General features: G+C 44.1%; 1 protein-coding gene across 2 annotated transcripts; it reads left to right on the forward strand.

The window, feature by feature from the left end:
• Positions 1-309: 309 nt before the first annotated feature.
• On the forward strand, positions 310-18,386 carry LOC131914324 (eukaryotic translation initiation factor 3 subunit C). Of its 2 annotated transcripts, none has more exons than XM_059266921.1 (21): positions 310-346; positions 451-591; positions 2,222-2,287; positions 2,370-2,559; positions 3,354-3,479; positions 3,783-3,837; positions 3,954-4,030; positions 4,309-4,436; positions 7,241-7,400; positions 7,531-7,634; positions 8,160-8,301; positions 8,456-8,581; positions 8,690-8,783; positions 9,099-9,289; positions 9,526-9,750; positions 14,830-15,193; positions 17,389-17,548; positions 17,640-17,705; positions 17,788-17,875; positions 17,965-18,127; positions 18,222-18,386. In XM_059266921.1, exons 2-21 carry the CDS (start codon positions 491-493, stop codon positions 18,302-18,304), a joined length of 2,709 nt encoding a protein of 902 aa, XP_059122904.1. In that variant the 5' UTR covers positions 310-346; positions 451-490; the 3' UTR covers positions 18,305-18,386. The 2 variants fall into 2 exon arrangements, with proteins under 2 accessions (XP_059122904.1, XP_059122912.1); XM_059266929.1 differs by having other exon boundaries at positions 3,954-4,015.
• Positions 18,387-19,490: the final 1,104 nt, after the last annotated feature.

Consider the following 19,490-nt stretch of genomic DNA (forward strand, 5'->3'; position numbering starts at 1 on the left):
TGGGTGGGGGTGGGGTGGGGAAGATTTGTGTGTGGGGGGAGTTTGAGGGAAGGGAGAACTGTATGTTGTAAAATGAATAAAAATAAATAAATTTTTAAAAACGCCATACAAATATAAAAAAATTTTTTTAATTAAAAAGAAAAAAGCCTCCATACCTCCATAGCAAACTCGTCCCAGGCCCTGGATGGCGCAAAGACCACTGGGAATTGTAGTTCTTTAGAGCGTTTTGGGTGCTTCCCGGAAGTGACTCACGAGCCATTTCCTCTTCCGGCGTCGCGTCTGTCTGGCCTCTTCTCTGGGACACCGGAGCACAGCTGGTTTGTGTCTCTTGAGCCTCGCGCTCCGGGTAGGACGGGGTGGGGTGGGGGCCGAGCAGACGGTGACCGGGGACGGGGTCGGGAGGTGGTAGCCGCGGTTGTCCGCCCGCCCTGACGCCGCGGTTTTCCTCAGGTTCCGGCCGCGCGCGCCTCAGCCCTTGAGTGCCGTCGCCATGTCGCGGTTTTTCACCAATGGTTCGGACAGTGAGTCCGAGTCGTCGTCGTCCGGGGAGGAGCAGGTCACCAAACCCGTCTCCGGGAACTACGGCAGACAGTGAGCCGGGGGCGCTGAGAGAACGGGTTGGCAGGCGGCGGGGCTCGTGTGGGCGAGGGGACCGAGTGGGCTGGGGCGCTGCGGAGGGCCCCCTCCTGGTGCTGGGACTTGCGAGGGCCAGGGGTTTCCGGCTGCTTAGTGTTGCATCAGAAGCCGGAGGCTTCCGATTCCTTCCCCACGTTCCCTCTCCCGAGGCCCTCTCCTCTCCCTGCCTGTGCCGCTCTGGCCATCGCCAAACTCTCCCACCAAGCAGTCCTCAGTGACTTTATTTGTATTCATGGAAGGAAACGCTCAGTGCTTGGTTAGCGTCGAGTCTGTTGTGATTCTGCAGTCCTGTCCTCTGGCTCTGTGTGCAAATTGTTAAACACTGCTGTGTTCACCTTTTAACTTTCCCTCATCTCTGCAAGTTAAAATTTTGAAACAGTTCTCAAAACTTTGAATATTTTTGCTGTGTGTCTGTAGTGTTTAAAGATATATGTACCACCACAGAGACTTACAGAGAATTGTAGACGAGAATATATATGTCATATATATAACATAATATACATTATATGTCATGTATGATGCAATATGTAATATATGTGTCATATAATCTATATATCCATGTGAATATGATTCCATGACACTGTCCAAAGTGAAAAAAACTTGCCTACTGAATGCTTTGGCCCATCTCATTAAAAAGAAATAAAAGCAAGCCAGGCAGTGGTGGCGCACGCTTTTAATCCCAGCACTCGGTTGGCAGGGCCAGGCAGATCTCTGTGAGTTTGAGGCCAGCCTGGTCTACAGAGTGAGATCCACAGGAACCAAAACTACTCAGAGAAATCCTGTCTTGAAGAGAGAGAGAGAGAGAGAGAGAGAGAGAGAGAGAGAGAGAGAAATATAAGCAAAGGGGTGCTAAAACTTGTTTTTTAAAGATTTATTTATTATGTATATAGTGTTCTGTCTGCATGTTTGCCTGTACACCAGAAAAAGGCACTGGATCTCATTACAGATGGTTGTGAACCACCATGTGGTTGCTGAGAATTGAACTCAGGACCTCTGGAAGAGCACTCAGTGCTCTTAACCTCTGAGCCCTAAAAGTTTCTTTTTATTTTTATTTATTTTTTCCCAGACAGGGTTTCTCTGTGTAGCCCTGGATGTCCTGGAACTTACTCTGTAGACCAGGCTGGCCTCGAACTCAGAAATCCACTTGCCTTTGCCTCCCGAGTCCTGTTATTAATGGTGTGTGCCACCACCACCCCGGAATTCACTAAAACTTTTCTTTACTAGTGGCCTCTCCTCTTGGGAAATGTTTCTTTCTAGGATCTGGTTCAGGCAATAGCTCCTGGAAGGCTTTTCCATTATCTGTTAGAGTTGAAGTGCTTCTTTCTCAGATATTCCTGTAGCCGTATGTGCCACTATGTAATTAGCTGTTTCATACAGTAAATAAGCTCTTTATTTGGGGGGGATGCCATCATATATGCTGTCAGGGTTTGACAAAAGTCTGTATTCAAACTTGTAGCTGTTTAAGATGAGTATGAAGAGCAGGGTCAGAAAAGAGGATTGTATGGATGTCCTAGTCCTTTACTTGCTTCATCTGAGAAGAGGTAGTTACGAATGAAGGTTAATAGTCTCTGTTTCTTCCATACAGGCCTTTGTTACTGAGTGAAGATGAGGAGGATACAAAGAGAGTTGTCCGAAGTGCTAAGGACAAGAGGTGAGGCTGAGTGATAAGGGAACGATGTTGTTATTTTCTACATGGTAGACAGAACTAATCTGGTATTGAACTCCCTACCCAGATTTGAGGAGCTGACCAACCTTATACGAACCATCCGTAATGCCATGAAGATTCGAGATGTCACTAAGTGTCTGGAGGAGTTTGAGCTCCTGGGAAAAGCCTATGGGAAAGCCAAGAGTATTGTGGATAAGGAAGGTGTCCCCCGATTCTATATCCGCATACTGGCTGACCTGGAGGACTATCTTAATGAGGTATGACTCTGTGAGCATACAGAAGGGGATGTGGGCCTGGCTATGCTCCTTTCCTGTAGCCAGGGTTCCCCTCAGGGTTCTCCGCCTTATTACATACAGTGTTCCCTAGAAAATAGAAAATGGGGGACTGGAGAGATGGCTCAGGTGTTAAGAGCACTGGCTGCTCTTCCAAAGGTCCTGAGTTCAGTACCCAGCAACCACATGGTGGCTTACAACCATCTGTAATGAGATCTCATGTCCTTATCTGGCCTGCAGGGGATACATGTAGGCAGAACACTGTACACATAATAAATAAATAAATCTTTAAAAAAAAAAAGAAAAGAAAAAATAGAAAATGAGCTAAAGCAAGAAGAGAAAACTTATTTTTTTGGACAAGAGCTTGATTATATTATGGGTTTTTGGTTTTGTTTTGTTGTTTTTTTGTATTTTTGAGTCAGGGTTTCTCTGTGTTGCTCTGGCTATCCTGGACCAAGCTGGCCTCGAATTCAGAGATCCACCTCGCTTCTGCCTCTGAGTGCTGGGATTGAAGGGGTGCACCACCACTCCCCAGCTTGTATTTTATGTTTTTAAGCACTTTTTACTTGGGGTTTTGTATTTGTAGTAGAGATATATAAAAGTTGTAGGGCACTTGCCTTGGTTCAATCCCCAGCATTGCAAACAAAAAGTTACAGTCGTCATTAATGCGTGGTTCAGATGGCATCTAGATAGCAAGGTCCAAAAGGTGATTATAAAGCCTGAGTTGTGGAAAATGCCACTTAGTCTTGTTCACTGTTCTTCCTTTCTTACTGTGTTAGCTCTGGGAGGATAAAGAAGGAAAAAAGAAGATGAACAAGAACAATGCCAAGGCTCTGAGTACCTTGCGCCAGAAGATCCGAAAATACAACCGAGATTTTGAGTCCCACATCACAAACTACAAGCAGGTGAGTCGGCTAGAGGCTAACTTTTTAAACTATGGAAATGATCCTGTGATAAAACTGCAAGAATACTAGTACATGGTAGCATGACTAGAGGAAGATCCTAACAGTATCTGGGTTTGAGAAGGAGCTCTGTTTAGCAGGCATTTTTGTTGTAGTTGAGATGGAGGTCTCGGGATGTAGCTCCAACTCTCCTGGAACTCAGAAATCTGCCTGCCTCTGCCTCCTGAGTGCTGAGATTAAAGGAGTGCACCACCACTGCCTGGCTTATGGTAGACATCTTTAATTCTCTGATCTCCCTCAATGCAGAACCCTGAGCAGTCTGCTGATGAAGATGCAGAGAAGAACGAGGAAGATTCAGAAGGTGAGAGAAGAAACCTTTATTGCAGATAGTTAGAAAGTCATGAGTTCCCTTCATCTAGTTTATTTTTTCAATCTTGCCCTTCAGTGGTCTAGTTTATTCCTCCCACTTCCTTCCAGGCTCTTCAGATGAAGATGAGGATGATGTTGGAGTCAGTGCTGCAGCTTTCTTGAAGAAGAAGGTTCGGAGAGTCAAAGAAAGTTCGGGGATTGACGTGACAAGGGGCTTCCTGTTGTATTGGAACACTGGGTGAATTGGGATCTAACTGCCAGGCCCAGCACTGTGCTGGGGAGCTGTGTGGTACTTACTTCCCTTGGGGTAATTTGTAATCTCCAAAATTCTAGTTGTCTGTTTGACATACCTTGATTCCATATAACTGCTCTTGTTCTGCTAATGGAAATACCTGGACTATGTGTCAGCAGGAGGAGCAGAGAAAGTCTCTTGACTTCCTCCTTATCCTCTCTTTCCTCAAAGGATGATGATGAAGACTCTGAAGATTCTGAAGATGATGAAGAATGGGACACCAGTTCTACATCTTCTGATTCAGACTCAGAAGAAGAGGAAGGAAAACAAACTGTTCTGGCCTCAAAGTTCCTTAAAAAGTAAGAAAGTAATGGGTTTGGGGGTTATAGTGAGAGGGTCAAAAAGCCGTTAATCATTTTGAAGGCTGTTCTTGGTTTTTATGGATTCTTCAGGTAGAAGCCCCTTGCTCCCCCCACTCCCTTTTTTTTTTTTTTTTTGTTTTGTTTTTTGTTTTTTGTTTTTTGAGACAGGGTTTCTCTGTAGCTTTGGGGCCTTTCCTGGACTAGCTCTGTAGACCATGCTGGCCTTGAACTCAAGAGATCCGCCTGCCTCTGCCTCCCAAGTGCTGGGATTAAAGGCGTGCACAACCACTGCCGTCCCTTTGCTCCCCTTTTACAGCAGGATTTTAGAATTTAGTACAAGGTCACAAAGCTTGACTGGAAAATACAGGATTTGAAGCCTCCAGAGTTAGAATATTTAACCACATTCTAAATACAAATCTCACTTTGGCACCTATTGCTTATGTGATAGTGGGCAAGCTGCACCTTTTCAGTCTTCAGTTTTGCCTCCCAGGAGAGCTGTTAGAGGTAGCATAGGGAAGTGGCTCAGTCCAGGACTGCCATGTCGTGGGCACTCAGTGGTAGTTGCTATTGTGTTGGCCCTTCCTGATAATCAGCTTCTTGATGCAGAGTATGTAAAGTGTAAAGATAATTACTTTAATTAACTTTCAAATTTACATTATCATGAAGCTCGTTTTTAAACCTGTTGACATCTAGTAATGTTATTACTGGTTCATATTCTTTACATTTTTGGTCTTCAGTAATTATGTATTGAGTGTTGTGTGTGCAGTGTGCACTGCACATGTACATTATTCATAGACTCTTGACAGAGCTAAAATTTAGGAATTCAGAAGGCTGAGACAGAGAATTAAAACTTTGAGGGCAGCTTGGGTATGTAGCAGGAACCTGTCTAGTTTTTTTGTTTTTAATCTTACTATTTTGTCTGCATATTTATCTATGCACCATATTTGTGCCCAGCCCCTGGAGACCAGAAGGTAGTCTTGGATCCCCTGAGACTGGAATTACGGACTCTTGGGAACCACTATGTGGGTGCTGGGAATTGGGCCTGAGTCCTCTGGAAGAGCAGCCAGTACTCTTAATTGCTGAGTTATCTCCCAGGCCCTCACATTTTTATTTTGTGTGTGTGTGTGTGTGTGTGTGTGTGTGTGTGTGCGCGCGCGCGCGTGCGTGCACGCGCATGTGTATATATGGAAGTCCAAGGTGTACTTTGGGTGGTATTCCTAAGGAACTACTCACCTTTGTAAGTTAATTTTGTTTGAGACAGGATCTCACTGTATGGATCAGGCTGACCTCGAACAGTATCTGCCCCCTAAGTGCTGTGATGGAAGACTAATGGTATATCACCATGCCCAACCTTGCCTTATTTTTTTTGAGGCAGGGTCTTCTATTGTCCTGTAGTTTGCTGCATAGCTTAGGCTATCTGGGCTGTGAGCTCCAGGGATCTGTCTGTCTCTGGGATGGATGCTGAGATTACAAGCAGGTACTACCATACCTGGCTTGCTTTTGTGTGTGTGTTGGGGGTGGGTTATAATACAATTACATCATTTCCCATTTCTCTCTTTCCTTTCCTTCCAAACCCGCACATCTATCCACCCTTGCTCTCTTTCACATTATTTTTTTTCATTAGTTGTTGTTACATAGGTATAGGAGTGTGTGTGTGTGTGTGTGTGTGTGTGTGTGTGTGTGTGTGTGTGTGTGTTGGGGATCAAACTCAGATCTCATACTTGTGCAAGCATGTCACTGAGCTACTTTCTATTTTTCCAACCCTCAAAATTAGAGAAAAATGAAGTATAGGACATAGAGGATTTTTTCCTTATTAATGGATTTAGAGTATCTCATAGACATGTTCTGTCTTCTTTTTTTTTTCCCCCCCAAGACGGTTTCTCTGTGTAGCCCTGGCTGTCCTGGAACTCACTCACTCTCTCTCTGTAGACAAGGCTGGCCTCAAACTCACAGAGATTCACCTGTCTCTGCCTCCTGGGTGCTGGAATTAAAGGTATTTGCCACCACCACCTGGCATCTCTTAAATTTTTAATAGCTTTAATCAGGTATAATTGTATGTTTATAAATGTTTGGGGCGTTTGTTGTTTGGGTCTCTGTGAGTTCAAGGTTACCAGATCTACATAAAGAGTTCCAGGCTATCCAAAAAAATAAAAAAGGCCTGAAAAATTGACTCAGTGGTTAAGAGCCCTTGTTGCTATTGCAGAGGACCTGGGTTTGATTTCCAGCACCCACATGACAGCACACAGCCATCTGTATTGTCAGTCCTGGGGCCCTAATAACCTCATCCTAATCTCAGCAGGCATGCACATGATGCACGTACATATGTACAGGCAAGACACTTAGACACATAAGATAATAAGATAATTTAAAATGAAAGATGTGGCTATATTGAAATGTGATCTGTCATAAGAGAGGTCAAACAATTACAGGTGTTTGAGTTTGAATTCATTATACTTTGAGGTTTGGATCTCAGTATCTTTTGTACTGGGAGTAAGACTTGAGTACAGGGAAAATGAAGTTGATTGGAAGCTCTAGCTCCTCTAATCTCAGAGCTGTGGACATAATGTATAGTTATGTAGACCCAGAGACATCAACTTACTGAGCGTACTTGGTGTAGGTACAAATTTAGAGAAGTGGGATCTGGGCATAGGGATGTAGTTCAGTTGATAGAGTGCTTACCTAGCATGCATGAGGTACTGGGTTCAGTCCCTAAGCGATGCATAAATTAATATTGGTAGTGTGTACCTGTAACCCCAGAGGTGGGAAGAGGACTCCTCTCTCATCCCCTTGTCTCCTGTCAGGGCACCCACCACAGAGGAGGACAAAAAAGCAGCTGAGAAGAAACGGGAAGACAAAGCCAAGAAGAAGCACGATAGGAAGTCTAAGCGCCTGGATGAGGAAGAGGAGGACAACGAAGGCGGGGAGTGGGAAAGGGTCCGTGGTGGCGTCCCACTGGTTAAGGTGAGGAGTTCAGAGTAAGGAGGTGGATTTAGGAGAGAGTACAGGTGCCCACCTGGTTGGAGTGGGAAGGAGCCTAAAACAAGAACAGGTTTCTGTTGACGTGCGTGTGACAGGATATGTTCTTGCCCAGGAGAAGCCAAAAATGTTCGCCAAGGGAACTGAGATTACTCATGCTGTTGTCATCAAGAAGCTGAATGAGATTCTACAGGCCAGAGGCAAGAAGGGAACAGACCGGTGAGATTCCTGGGCTTGGGCCATGGCTAAGTGTTCATAGTTTGAAAGCTTACTGAACTTCTGTTACTACAGCTAAGTAAATGGAAATGATATTTGTCTTTAGTTCTTATGTAACCTAATAGGATGGGAAGAGTGAAGACCTTTTGTAAATAGCACTTCAGGATGGCTAACATTACCATTGTTTCTATTGGGAATTTAAAAGAGAAGCAAGGATTGGGGCTATAATATATATAGTTCAGTTGGTAGAGTGCTTGCCCAGCATACATGGAGCCCTGGGTTTGAGTCCTGACCTCATAAAACCAGCACTTGGGTGGCAAAGGTAGGAGAATCAGAAGTTGAAGGTCTTCCTGCCTGGGCTCTATGGGACCTTGTCTCAGAAGAACCCATAAATAAACAAGAAGCACATACACGGGTAGTCAAGAAACGTGGAACTGGCTATTGTGCCCGTCTGAAGAGGGCTTCCTGCATAACGGTGAGACTGGCTCATTTATCTTGAAAGCCTTAGCCAGTTCTGTGTCCCTCCAGTGCCACCCAGATTGAATTGCTACAGCTGCTGGTTCAGATTGCTTCTGAAAACAACCTGGGGGAGGGTGTCATTGTCAAGATCAAGTTCAATATCATTGCCTCTCTCTACGACTACAACCCTAACCTGGCCACGTACATGAAGGTGAGAGCAGAAGGGTACTGGGGTTACGTTGGGGGGTTCAGTAGAAAATACCCAGTGTCTTAAGGCTTGGGTGTCAAAGGCCCTATGATTCTTGGTGTTCTTCAAAAACATCGTTTATTCCATCCTTTAACTTTGTCATTTCATCTCCTGACAGCCAGAGATGTGGCAGATGTGCCTAGACTGCATCAATGAACTGATGGATATCTTGGTTGCACATTCCAACATCTTCGTTGGAGAGAACATTTTGGAAGAGAGTGAGAACTTAAACAATTTTGATCAGGTAAAGGGAGGGATTGGCAGCACAATTGGGAAGGCATAGTAGAGACAGGAGTTGAGATTAGGCTAGAACCTTGGATTAATTGTGTTCCTTCTTTGCATATTTCTTCAGCCACTGCGTGTACGCGGCTGCATCCTAACTCTGGTGGAGCGAATGGATGAAGAATTTACCAAAATAATGCAAAATACTGATCCTCACTCCCAAGGTAAGCCTAGTCAGATAGGGACTTTGGTGAGAGGTAGAGTACAGGAGGTGATAATAACTTAGGGGTTTTATAAGCATTAAAGTCAGAATGAAAGGACAGCCCTTGGGAGGCAAGTGCTAAATTTATAGGCCTTGCTGACCAAGTTGGTAATTGAGATACTTTTCCTTTCCTAAGCCGTGAGATGGTAAGCTCATGGGAGAGGATGATGTTTTCAGGGTATAACTGTAGAGGGCAAACCAAAGTGGTTGGATTGATCATCTGGTTGGGAAAGCTGGTACTCACATCTGAGATGAGGATGGATGTCCTCCCTCCCAGAGTATGTGGAGCATCTGAAGGATGAAGCACAAGTGTGTGCCATCATTGAACGTGTGCAGCGCTACCTGGAGGAGAAAGGTACCACTGAGGAAATTTGCCAGATCTACTTGAGGCGCATCCTGCACACGTATTACAAGTTCGACTACAAGGCCCATCAGCGTCAGCTTACTCCTCCTGAAGGGTCCTCAAAGGTGAGATTACTTGGCAATCATGTGAGGAGTGAGAGAAGTGTGCATTTGTCCTCCTTATCTGTTAGGCCTTGATGGTAAGTCTTCTATCTCCAAAGGACTTCTGAACTAGAAGAGGAGGGGAATTGGAGGGGTTGCACTGAGGTTGGAAAGAATCCCGTGTTTCATTCCTGGGCCTAAGCCATTTAATGCCATGGTCTTTGCTGGATAGCCATCACTAAGGTCTTCCATTCCTCTAGTCTGAGCAAGACCAGGCAGAAAATGAGGGTGAGGACTCAGCTGTGTTGATGGAAAGACTCTGCAAATACATCTATGCCAAGGACCGTACAGACCGGATCCGTACCTGTGCAATCCTCTGCCATATCTACCATCATGCTCTCCACTCCCGCTGGTATCAGGCCCGTGACCTCATGCTCATGAGCCACCTACAAGACAACATTCAGCATGCAGATCCACCAGTACAGGTAGGTGGAGGAGATAACCAGCCTTCGTGGTGAAGGAGAAGCCAGGCCTCAGGCCCCTGTTCTTTCTTAGATAGGTAAATGGACTCAACAAGAATTCCACCTGTTTGGCTAATGCAGACCCAGACAGGTGCTTGATCTTTCCCACGTGGACATAAAATTTATGCTATCCCACAACGTTAAAATCCACTTAGCGATTTGGGTTCAGCCAACATTTATTTATTTACCTACTGTCTGGTTCAAAGCATTAGGAGGTGATCTTACTTTTCCAGAAAGAGGAAAGGGGTTTTTGAAGCAGTTAAACTAGAGAGAAAAGGGACCTAGATAACTGTAATACAGTGAAATGAGGAGGGTTCATGACAATGGGGCAGCCAGTTTTCTGTATAGCAACATTTTGAGACCTTTTTATATAGAGAAGGTACTAAAAGACACATTTGAGGTGTAGCTCCCTTTTGTGTTTATTGTGGGAAATACATTTACATTTTGTAAACCTGTCTACCTTTCACCTCGTTTGAAACAAGAGTGTTTTGTTGCTGACCCATGGCCTCCCAGGAGTTTCCGTGTTCCCGTAGGAGCAGTGCGGTTTATTATAAATGCACTCCTCTCCATCCAGCCATTTGTGTAGGTTCCTGGGAATTCAAACTCTGATCCTCATGTTTGTGCAGCAAGTGAATTGGTTCCCACTGAGCCATCTCTCTAGCCCGGTAGTGGTGGTTTAGACAATACCTTTTCTTTATTTTTTTTTATTTCATCGATGAAAGGCCAACTCCTGCTTAGTCTTTTACATTTGAGTATTTATGTTTTTATTATGGAGTTATAGGAATTCTTCATATATTTTGGATGACCACTCCTTTTGGGTTTTTGAGACAGGGTTTCTCTGTGTAACAGCCCTGGCTGTCCTGGAACTCACTCTTGTAGATCAGGCTGGCCTTCGAGTGCTGGGATTAAAGGCCACTGCCATGCCTGGCTGGATGACCACCCCTTTATCAGATTTCAGATACTTCATTCCAGGCTCTTTTGTATTAGTTGTGCCTTTTATTTATTTATTTTTTTTAAGATTTATTTATTTATTATGTATACAGCATGTATGACAGCAGTCCAGAAGAGGGCACCAGATCTCATTACAGATGGTTGTGAGCTACCATGTGGTTGCTGGGAATTGAACTCAGGACCTCTGGAAGAGCAGTCAGTGGTCTTAACCTCTGAGCCATCTCTCCAGCCCTAGTTGTGCCTTTTTGCTACAGTATTTTTTTAAATTTATTTCTGTTTTGTTTTGAGACAGGGTTTCACTATATAACAGCCTTGGCTGTCCTGGAACTAGGTCTGTAGACCACGCTGGCCTCGAACTCACAGAGATATGCCTGCCTCTGCCTGTTCCCTAGTGCTGAGTTAAAAAGGCATGTGCTACCACCACCTGGCTTATTTTAATATATTTTTTAAGTTGTGTCTAAATAAATCTTTGCTTAAAATTTATGAAGATGGGGACTAGAGAGATTTTTCCAGAGGACCCAAGTTCAATTCCCAGCATTCACACCATGAAGCTCATAACTGTCACTGACTCTAGCTTCAGAGAATCTACACTTCGGGCTTCCAAGGCACCTGCCCTCATATACACATACCCAAATGCAGGTACACACCTACACATAACTTAAAATAGGATATGGAGAGATGGCCCATCAGTTAAGAGCACTTGTTCTTGCAGAGAACCCAAGTTCAGCTCCCAGCACGGTGGCTCCCAACCATCATCTGACATCTCTTCTGACTTCTGCTCACTCCAGGTGCACATGTAGTACACAGACATACATGCAGGCAAAACACACACACAAAAAAAATTTTTTTTTTAACTTTTTTTTGTCTTTTGAGACAGAGTCTCACTGTGTAGCCCTGGCTATCCTGAAACTCGCTATATAGACCAGTTGGCCTTGAACTCACCGAGACCCACCTGCCTCCTGAGGGCTGGGATTAAAGGCATGTTATCATCATGCCCAGCTTAAGTTTTTTTTTTTTTTTTTTTTTTCCCAAGATAATTTCTCTGTGTAGTCTTTCTTGTCCTGGAACTTGCTTTGTAGACTAGGCTGGCCTTGCTCACAAAGATCCGCCTGCCTCTGCCTCCCAAGTGCTGGGATTAAAGGCCTGCACCACCACTGCCCAGTTATGGCTTAAGTTTTTTAAAGAATAAATAAAAGTAGTCAGCAGTAGTGGCACACACCTTTAAGGCAGAGGCAAGTAAGTGGATCTTTGTGAGTTCAAGGCCAGCCTGGTCTACAGAGTAAGTTCCAGGACAGCCAAAGCTACACAGAAAAGCCCTGTCTTTAAGAAACTGAGAAATGAAAATACTTTTTTTTCCTATCTCTTTTTTTATTTTATTTATTTATTTATTTATTTATTTTGGTTTTTCGAGACAGGGTTTCTCTGTGTAGCTTTGCGCCTTTCCTGGAACTCACTTGGTAGCCCAGGATGGCCTCGAACTCACAGAGATCCGCCTGCCTCTGCCTCCCGAGTGCTGGGATTAAAGGCGTGTGCCACCACCGCCCGGCTTTTTCCTATCTCTTGATAAACTTTTGTGGTTTTGATTTTTGCATTTAGACTTACAGTTTATCTTGACTTAATCTCATGTAGTATGAGATTAGGGTCAGTTCTCTTTTTCCCCTCACATTGATACTAAGTTGTACCAGCATCATTTATAACAAATATTCTGTTGCCCTCTTATTTTGCTTAGGTGGTTTTGTGGAAAACTGCAAAAACAACCACGTGGCTTCACATGACTGGCAAATACCTATCCCTCCTGAGCCATCTCTTTGGCCCTGCTGGTTTTATTTGTCCTCCCTACTCCCAAATGCTAATACTTCTTTTTTTTTTTTTTAAAGGACTATCTATAGTCTTGGCCTCAAACTTGCCATGTAGCCAAGAATGACCTTGAACATCTGATTTTCCTTCCTCTACCACCTGAGTCCTGGGATTGTAGTCCTGTACCTCCATGCTACTATGTGGTGCTGGGGATCAGACCCAGGGCCTTGTGTATATTAGGCAAGGACTGGTTTTAAAATAATTTTTAAAAGTTTTAATTATGTGTGTGTGGCCGTGTGCATATAAGTTTGGGTGCCCTCAGAAGCTTGAGGCATTGGATCCCCCTGAAGCTGAAGCAAAAGGTGATTGGGAGCCATCTGATACGGGTGCTGGGAACCAAACTCAGGTGCTCTGCAAGAGTAATAATGTGTAATATGTGTTTCTGGCCACTGAGCCTTCTCTTCAGCTCTGGGTAAAATTTTTTTTAAAGGTTCTTTGAATTTATGTTCATGATCTCTTAATATTTTTATTATTGTAGTTAATAAAACTTACTCTTGGGCTGTGTGTTTCAGAGGTAGTAGAAAACTTACCAGTATGTAGAGTATCCTAAGTTTAATTCCCAACCCTGGGGGATGCAGCACCAGTTCTATAATATCTGCACCGGGAACTTGGGAGGCTGAAGCAGGAGGATTTTAAGTTCAAAGTACAGCAAGACCCTCAAACAAGAAACCTTAATCCCCCTTCTCTGTGCCCCCCCCCTTTTTTTTCTGTTTACAGTCTTCCATGTCTTGATTAGTGGCAAACCCACACATCCTTCCATCTTGTTGACCAGAAACCTCAGTGACCTGTTTGATGGTGCTGGTTCTGGTCTCTTTGTTTGGAGACAGGGTCAAATCCACTGGCCTCTGCCTTTTGAGCGCTGGCATTGCCAGTGTGTGTCACCTTGCTTGCCCCATGCCTGGTTTTCTTTCATGTTACGTCTGATTCTCGAGCCGTTTTTCTTTGTAGTCTGTCTGGTCATTTCTTTCTTTCCTTTTCTTTTTTTTTTTTCCTATTTTTATTTATGTGCATATATGCCTGTGTGAGTGTGCCAAATCTCCTGAAACAGGAGTTACAGACAGTTGTGAGCAGTCATGTAGGTTCTGGGAACTGAACCCAGGTCCTCTGGAAGAGCAGCCAGTGCTCTTAACCACTGAGCTATCTTTCCAGAATAGATCATCCTTTCCCTTTTCCTGAGAGATCATCAGCCCACCACCTTCCTCCTGATCTCGATTTGGTTTGCCTTCATGTCCACTTTGTCTTTCTGTGAGTTTCTTTTTTTTTTTATTTTTTATTTATTATTTTTTTCTTTTTTAGTGTTTCTAAATCTGTAATATTAAATTTTGAGAAACAAGGAAGATAAATTAAAACTCTTCAAATAATTGAGAAATTTTAATAGTACAAACTGTGGGTGTTTTTTTGTTGTTGTTTTTTTGTTTGTTTGTTTTTTAAAGATTTATTTATTATATATGCAGTGTTCTGTCTATATGTATGACTGCAGGACAGAAGAGGGCACCAGATCTCATTACAGATGGCTGTGAGCCACCATGTGGTTGCTGGGAATTGAACTCAGGACCTCTGGAAGAACCAGTCAGTGCTCTTAACCTCTGAGCCATCTCTCCAGGCCCCCCCCCCTTTTTAAAATTTTTTATTTATTTATTTTTTTTTTTAATTAAGAAAATTTTTTCATTCATTTTACAACACCAATCAAAGATCCCCTCTTTCCTCCCACAAGAAGGCAAGGCCTCATGTGGTTTCTTATTATAGCAGCCAAAGTCAGAGTTTATCACCAAGTACCATGGTTTCCCATCTTTAAATCCTGCTTTACACATGCCCACTCCCTGGTTTATGGTAAAGTCTTTGACAAGTCTCAGCTACATCACTTTTATTCTTCAAGTATACTTGGGTCAGTTATTCATCTGGACCACTGCATTTCCTTTTTCTAGTGTGGACTTTATCCCTGTTTATCTATATGGCTTATTTAGTTCTTAGCTATTCTTCACAATAAAGCCTTTACCAAATTGTCAGTCTCTATCACCATACAAACTCACTTTGTAAATCTTCCCCTCAGTTTATTTTTCTCCTTAGCTTAGATTACCACTCTCATAGTAATGCACACACCACCTCTAGAATGGAAGGTAGGCCTAATTTGTTTTGTTCTCTGGCCCTAGCCTACTGCCAAAACATAATAGATGCTTTAAGTGTAGTTGCTGAATTAAATGAACTGTTTGCCTATGTTATCTCCTTTGTGCTCAGATCCTGTATAACCGTACCATGGTACAGCTGGGCATCTGTGCCTTCCGCCAAGGTCTGACAAAGGATGCACATAATGCCCTTCTGGATATCCAGTCAAGTGGTCGTGCCAAGGAGCTTCTGGGCCAGGGTCTGCTGCTGCGCAGCCTCCAGGAGCGCAACCAGGAGCAGGAGAAGGTAGAGCGACGCCGACAGGTGCCCTTTCATCTGCACATCAACCTAGAACTGCTGGAATGTGTTTATCTGGTGTCTGCCATGCTCCTGGAGATCCCCTACATGGCTGCCCATGAGAGTGATGCCCGAAGACGCATGATCAGCAAGCAGTTCCATCACCAACTGCGGGTAGGAGAGCGGCAGCCCCTGCTAGGTGAGTGTGTGCCTGTGTAGCCCTGTACACTTCTTGGATCTTTGCTTATGGGCATCTTTGCTTGCCCATAAGCATTAAGGAAAGTTGATGGAATAACTTCCTCACAAGATGATTGCATTTGATTTATATTTTATATTGGTGCCTCCTCTGCCTGGCACAGTCTCTGAGAAATAATTTGTTATTCTAGACATGTTGAGTTTGAGATCAGCCTAGTCTACAAAGAAAGTTCCAGGCCACCCAGGGCTACTTAGTAATCCTGTCTCAATAAAACAAAATTTATTAAATTTGCTTTAATAATAAAACATGATAATGTGACTACTCTTGTTACCTTTCACCTGATGATAAAACTGCAGTATGGAAAATTTAAGCGATTTGTCCTAGTTTAGTGCAGTTAATACATACCTCTTTACTATTTTTCAGCTTCATCCCCATTATCTTTCACCCAAGTAAACATAATAGAGTTTTACCACCCAAGAATCTTAACATTGGTTTCTTTGATCAGTTTTTTGTTTTTGTTTGATTTTTTAGTGCATGGTCTTACTGTGTAGCCATGTCCAACCTGAAACTTACGGTGTAGACCAGGCTGGTCTTAAATTCAAAAATTTTTTTTTTTTGGTTTTTTTTCGAGACAGGGTTTCTCTGTGTAGCTTTGCGCCTTTCCTGGAACTCGCTTTGGAGACCAGGCTGGCCTCGAACTCACAGAGATCCGCTTGCCTCTGCCTCCCGAGTGCTGGGATTAAAGGCGTGCGCCACCACCGCCCGGCAACAATATATCTTCACAGTGTACAAATATCCCACAACAGGTAATGTGAAAAGGAGTAAGGTTGAGTTGAGTGTCATCGCGTGCTTGTGATCCCAGCATTCAGAAGTCAAAGACAAGAAAATTAATTAAGAACTTGAGGCCAGCTTGTGCTCCCTGTAGTGGGTTCTAAGCTACCTTGTTATGTAGAGTAAGAGTCTCTCTCTCTTTTTTTTTAATGAAGTTTGGTAAATATCCTATTTGAAATATTTTAAACTTTTTCGTTTTGTTTTGAGGCAGGGTTTCTCTTTATAGCCCTGGCTATCTTGGAACTCTCTGTAGACTAGGTTGGCCTTGATCTCATAGGTCCGCCTGCCTGTGCCTCCTGAGAGCTAGGATTAAAGGTGTGTTCCATCACACCTAGCTCAAACATTTTTTTTTAAGGTATATGTATGTATGTATGTCTGTGTGCATTTATATGCATCATATGCGTGCAGGTGCTGGCCATGATAGGGTATCAGATTTTCTGGAACTAGAGTTATAGAAGCTTGTGGATGCTGACAACCAAATCTAGGTTCTATAACGACTTTTTTTCTCCCCCCCTCGAGACAGGGTTTCTCTGTGTAGCTTTGGAGCCTGTCCTGGAACTCACTCTGTAGCCCAGGCTGGCCTCGAACTCACAGAGATCCGCCTGGCTCTGCCTCCCGAGTGCTGGGATTAAAGGCACGCGCCACCACCACCCCCCAGCCTTTAATGACTCTAACTGGGAAAGAGCCATCTCTCCATCCCCAAAGCCGTGCATGTGTGTGTGTTTTCCCTGTATGTATTGCCACATACCACGTACCCACAGAAGCAAAAGAAATGTGTTGCATCTGCTGAAACTTGAGTACAGAAGGTTGTAAAACTTCAACCCAGGTCTTCTGGAAGAGCAGCCAAGTGCCCTTGACTACTGAGCTATCTGCTCTGCCCCTAGACTCTTGTTTTGTTTTTCCGAGATAGGGTTTCTCTGTGTAACTCTAGCTGTCCCTGAATTCACTCTGTAGACCAGGCTGGCTTCAAACTGAGGTCGGCCTGCCTCTGCTGGGGTTAAAGGCGCTCTAGCACCACCCAGTAATTGTTTTTAAGGTCAAAGAACTTTAAGAGAATCTGATGAAAAGCTGTGGACCTTTTTCCTAGAAAGATGCACAAGAAGGTTTACACAACAACCATTTGTCAACAGTTTCAAGGGATTCAGCAATCCCTGAAATGTCTTTCTTTATGGACTGGTTCATACCAAAGTCAGTGTCTCAGCTACTCAGTGACTTGTCCAGCCCTGTGGCTACTGAGTGGAGAGCTGTAAAGTCTTTAGTCTGATTATTTGCCCTTCTGGCCTCTTTTTCTCCTTAAACAGTACTCATGAGAGCAGGAGCCGTGGCTTCAAGTTTCTTTCAATCCTGTCTTACTCTTGCCCTTTCAGGTCCTCCTGAATCAATGAGGGAGCATGTGGTTGCTGCCTCCAAGGCTATGAAGATGGGTGACTGGAAGACCTGCCACAGTTTCATCATTAATGAAAAGATGAATGGGAAAGTGTGGGACCTCTTCCCTGAGGCTGACAAAGTTCGCACCATGCTAGTTCGGTGAGCAGTAACGAAAGCTGTGGTGGGTGGGAAAGAAAACATTGGCTGGTCTCCTTCCCTTCAGACCTCACCTTTTTCTGTTCTCTCACAGGAAGATCCAGGAAGAGTCACTGAGGACCTACCTCTTTACCTACAGCAGTGTCTATGACTCAATCAGGTAGGATGGGCTCTGGGGGGTATAGAACCCCAGCTTTGTAATCAGTTCCTAACCGCCCTCTTTTTCCTGGCTATTTCCCCAGTATGGAGACACTGTCAGATATGTTCGAACTGGATCTACCCACTGTTCACTCCATCATCAGCAAGATGATCATTAATGAAGAATTGATGGTGAGAGCCAGAGATGGTGAATTGAGCAGGTAGAGTCACAAAGAAGCCAGTGTAGTCTGACCTAGACCCTGTCTGTCCCTCTCCCTCAGGCTTCTCTGGACCAGCCGACACAGACAGTGGTGATGCACCGTACTGAGCCCACTGCCCAGCAGAACTTGGCTCTGCAGCTGGCCGAGAAGCTTGGCAGCCTAGTGGAGAACAATGAACGGGTGTTTGACCATAAGCAGGGAACCTATGGTGGCTATTTCCGAGGTGAGTGTTGGCCTCTCCATTCTCCCAGGATCTCTGCACCTTTGTCTCTCTCCAGGCATTCACTCCCTTTTTCCTGTGCACCTTTCTCCTGCAGACCAAAAGGATGGTTACCGAAAAAACGAAGGGTATATGCGCCGTGGTGGCTACCGCCAGCAGCAGTCTCAGACAGCCTACTGAGTTCTCCACTTCTGTCGCTGTGACCAGACTATTTAGCTTTTCCTAGGTCCACCTCAATTATTAAAAGTCTGTTGAGAATTTATATAGTTGCTTGTTGTCTGCTTTTTGCCACAGAGCTAAGTTAAGTTGGACTCATTTGCCAAACATGTTTCTGAGTTTCCACCCAATGACGGGTGCAAGGTTCAGATGCACAGTGAATTTTACATAACCCTCAAATCAGAGGGCTGTTACTCTTCGACATTAGCAGGAAAATGTCATAACATGTTATATGAGCTGGTGATGGTGATACACACCTTTAATCTTAGCACTTGGGAGGCAGAGGCAGGAGGATCTCTGAGTTTGGGGCCAGCCTGGACGACAGAGTGCGTTCCAAGACTACAGAGAGAAACCCTGTGGGGGGGGGGGGCAGGGGGATTATGAAGAAGGTAGGTATATTGAACAGGATATGATTATGGGGTGTAGTGTATAGGAGGTTTTAATGGACTGGAATGGGGTGGGTAGTGATTCTCTAGGCAGGGAGAATTTGTCCAGACCTCTATGGTCCAGTGATCAGCAGAGATTCACTGTTAACTGGTATAGGCCAAGTACCATGATCACAAGTGAGCATTGAGAAGCTGAGAGACTGTGATTATTTTTTCTAATAATTTGTATAATTCCTGCTTGTTGTAATTTATAAATGTTTTAGTCCCCAGTAGATAGGAAATTTTGGTTTTGTTTTGTTTTTTTTTCTAAGACAAGGTTTCTCTGTTGTTCTGCCCTCAAACTCATAGAGATCCAACTGCCTCTGCCTCCCAAGTTCTGGGATCAAAGGTGTGCACCACTGCTGGCTGGGGGAAGTGTTTTTCTTTGCGAGACAAGTCTCTGTGTAGCCTTGGCTGTCCTGAAATTTGCTCTGTAGACCAGGCTGGCCTCAAACTCATACCCTCCTGCCTGTGCCTCCTAAGTGCTGGGATTAAAGGCATTTTCTACCACCACTCAACGATATATGAATTTTTAAAATTAATTTCTTAACCAAGTTTTAAGAAATTGTAGGTGGAGAAGGGGACAAGACACTGTTGAAGGGCAATTTCCCAGTGATCTATTCCTCCAACATGGATCCACCTGAGGTTTCTGCAACCTCCCAGGAGTCCATTTAGTTAATGTTTGGGTCAGAGCATTCATAAGCTGATGGCTTTCCAAGGGCTCT

The sequence above is a fragment of the Peromyscus eremicus genome, chromosome 1 (assembly GCF_949786415.1).
Source record: "Peromyscus eremicus chromosome 1, PerEre_H2_v1, whole genome shotgun sequence".
Taxonomy (NCBI): domain Eukaryota; kingdom Metazoa; phylum Chordata; class Mammalia; order Rodentia; family Cricetidae; genus Peromyscus; species Peromyscus eremicus.

Bases quoted from the DNA above. Each gene is read 5' to 3' on its own strand.
- LOC131914324 (XM_059266921.1), top strand. From the start codon at position 491: ATGTCGCGGTTTTTCACCAATGGTTCGGACAGTGAGTCCGAGTCGTCG. The intron at 4,031-4,308 runs GAAAGTTCGGGG...CTTTCCTCAAAG, and splicing joins AGAAGGTTCGGAGAGTCAAA to GATGATGATGAAGACTCTGA. The intron at 4,437-7,240 runs GTAAGAAAGTAA...GTCTCCTGTCAG, and splicing joins GCCTCAAAGTTCCTTAAAAA to GGCACCCACCACAGAGGAGG.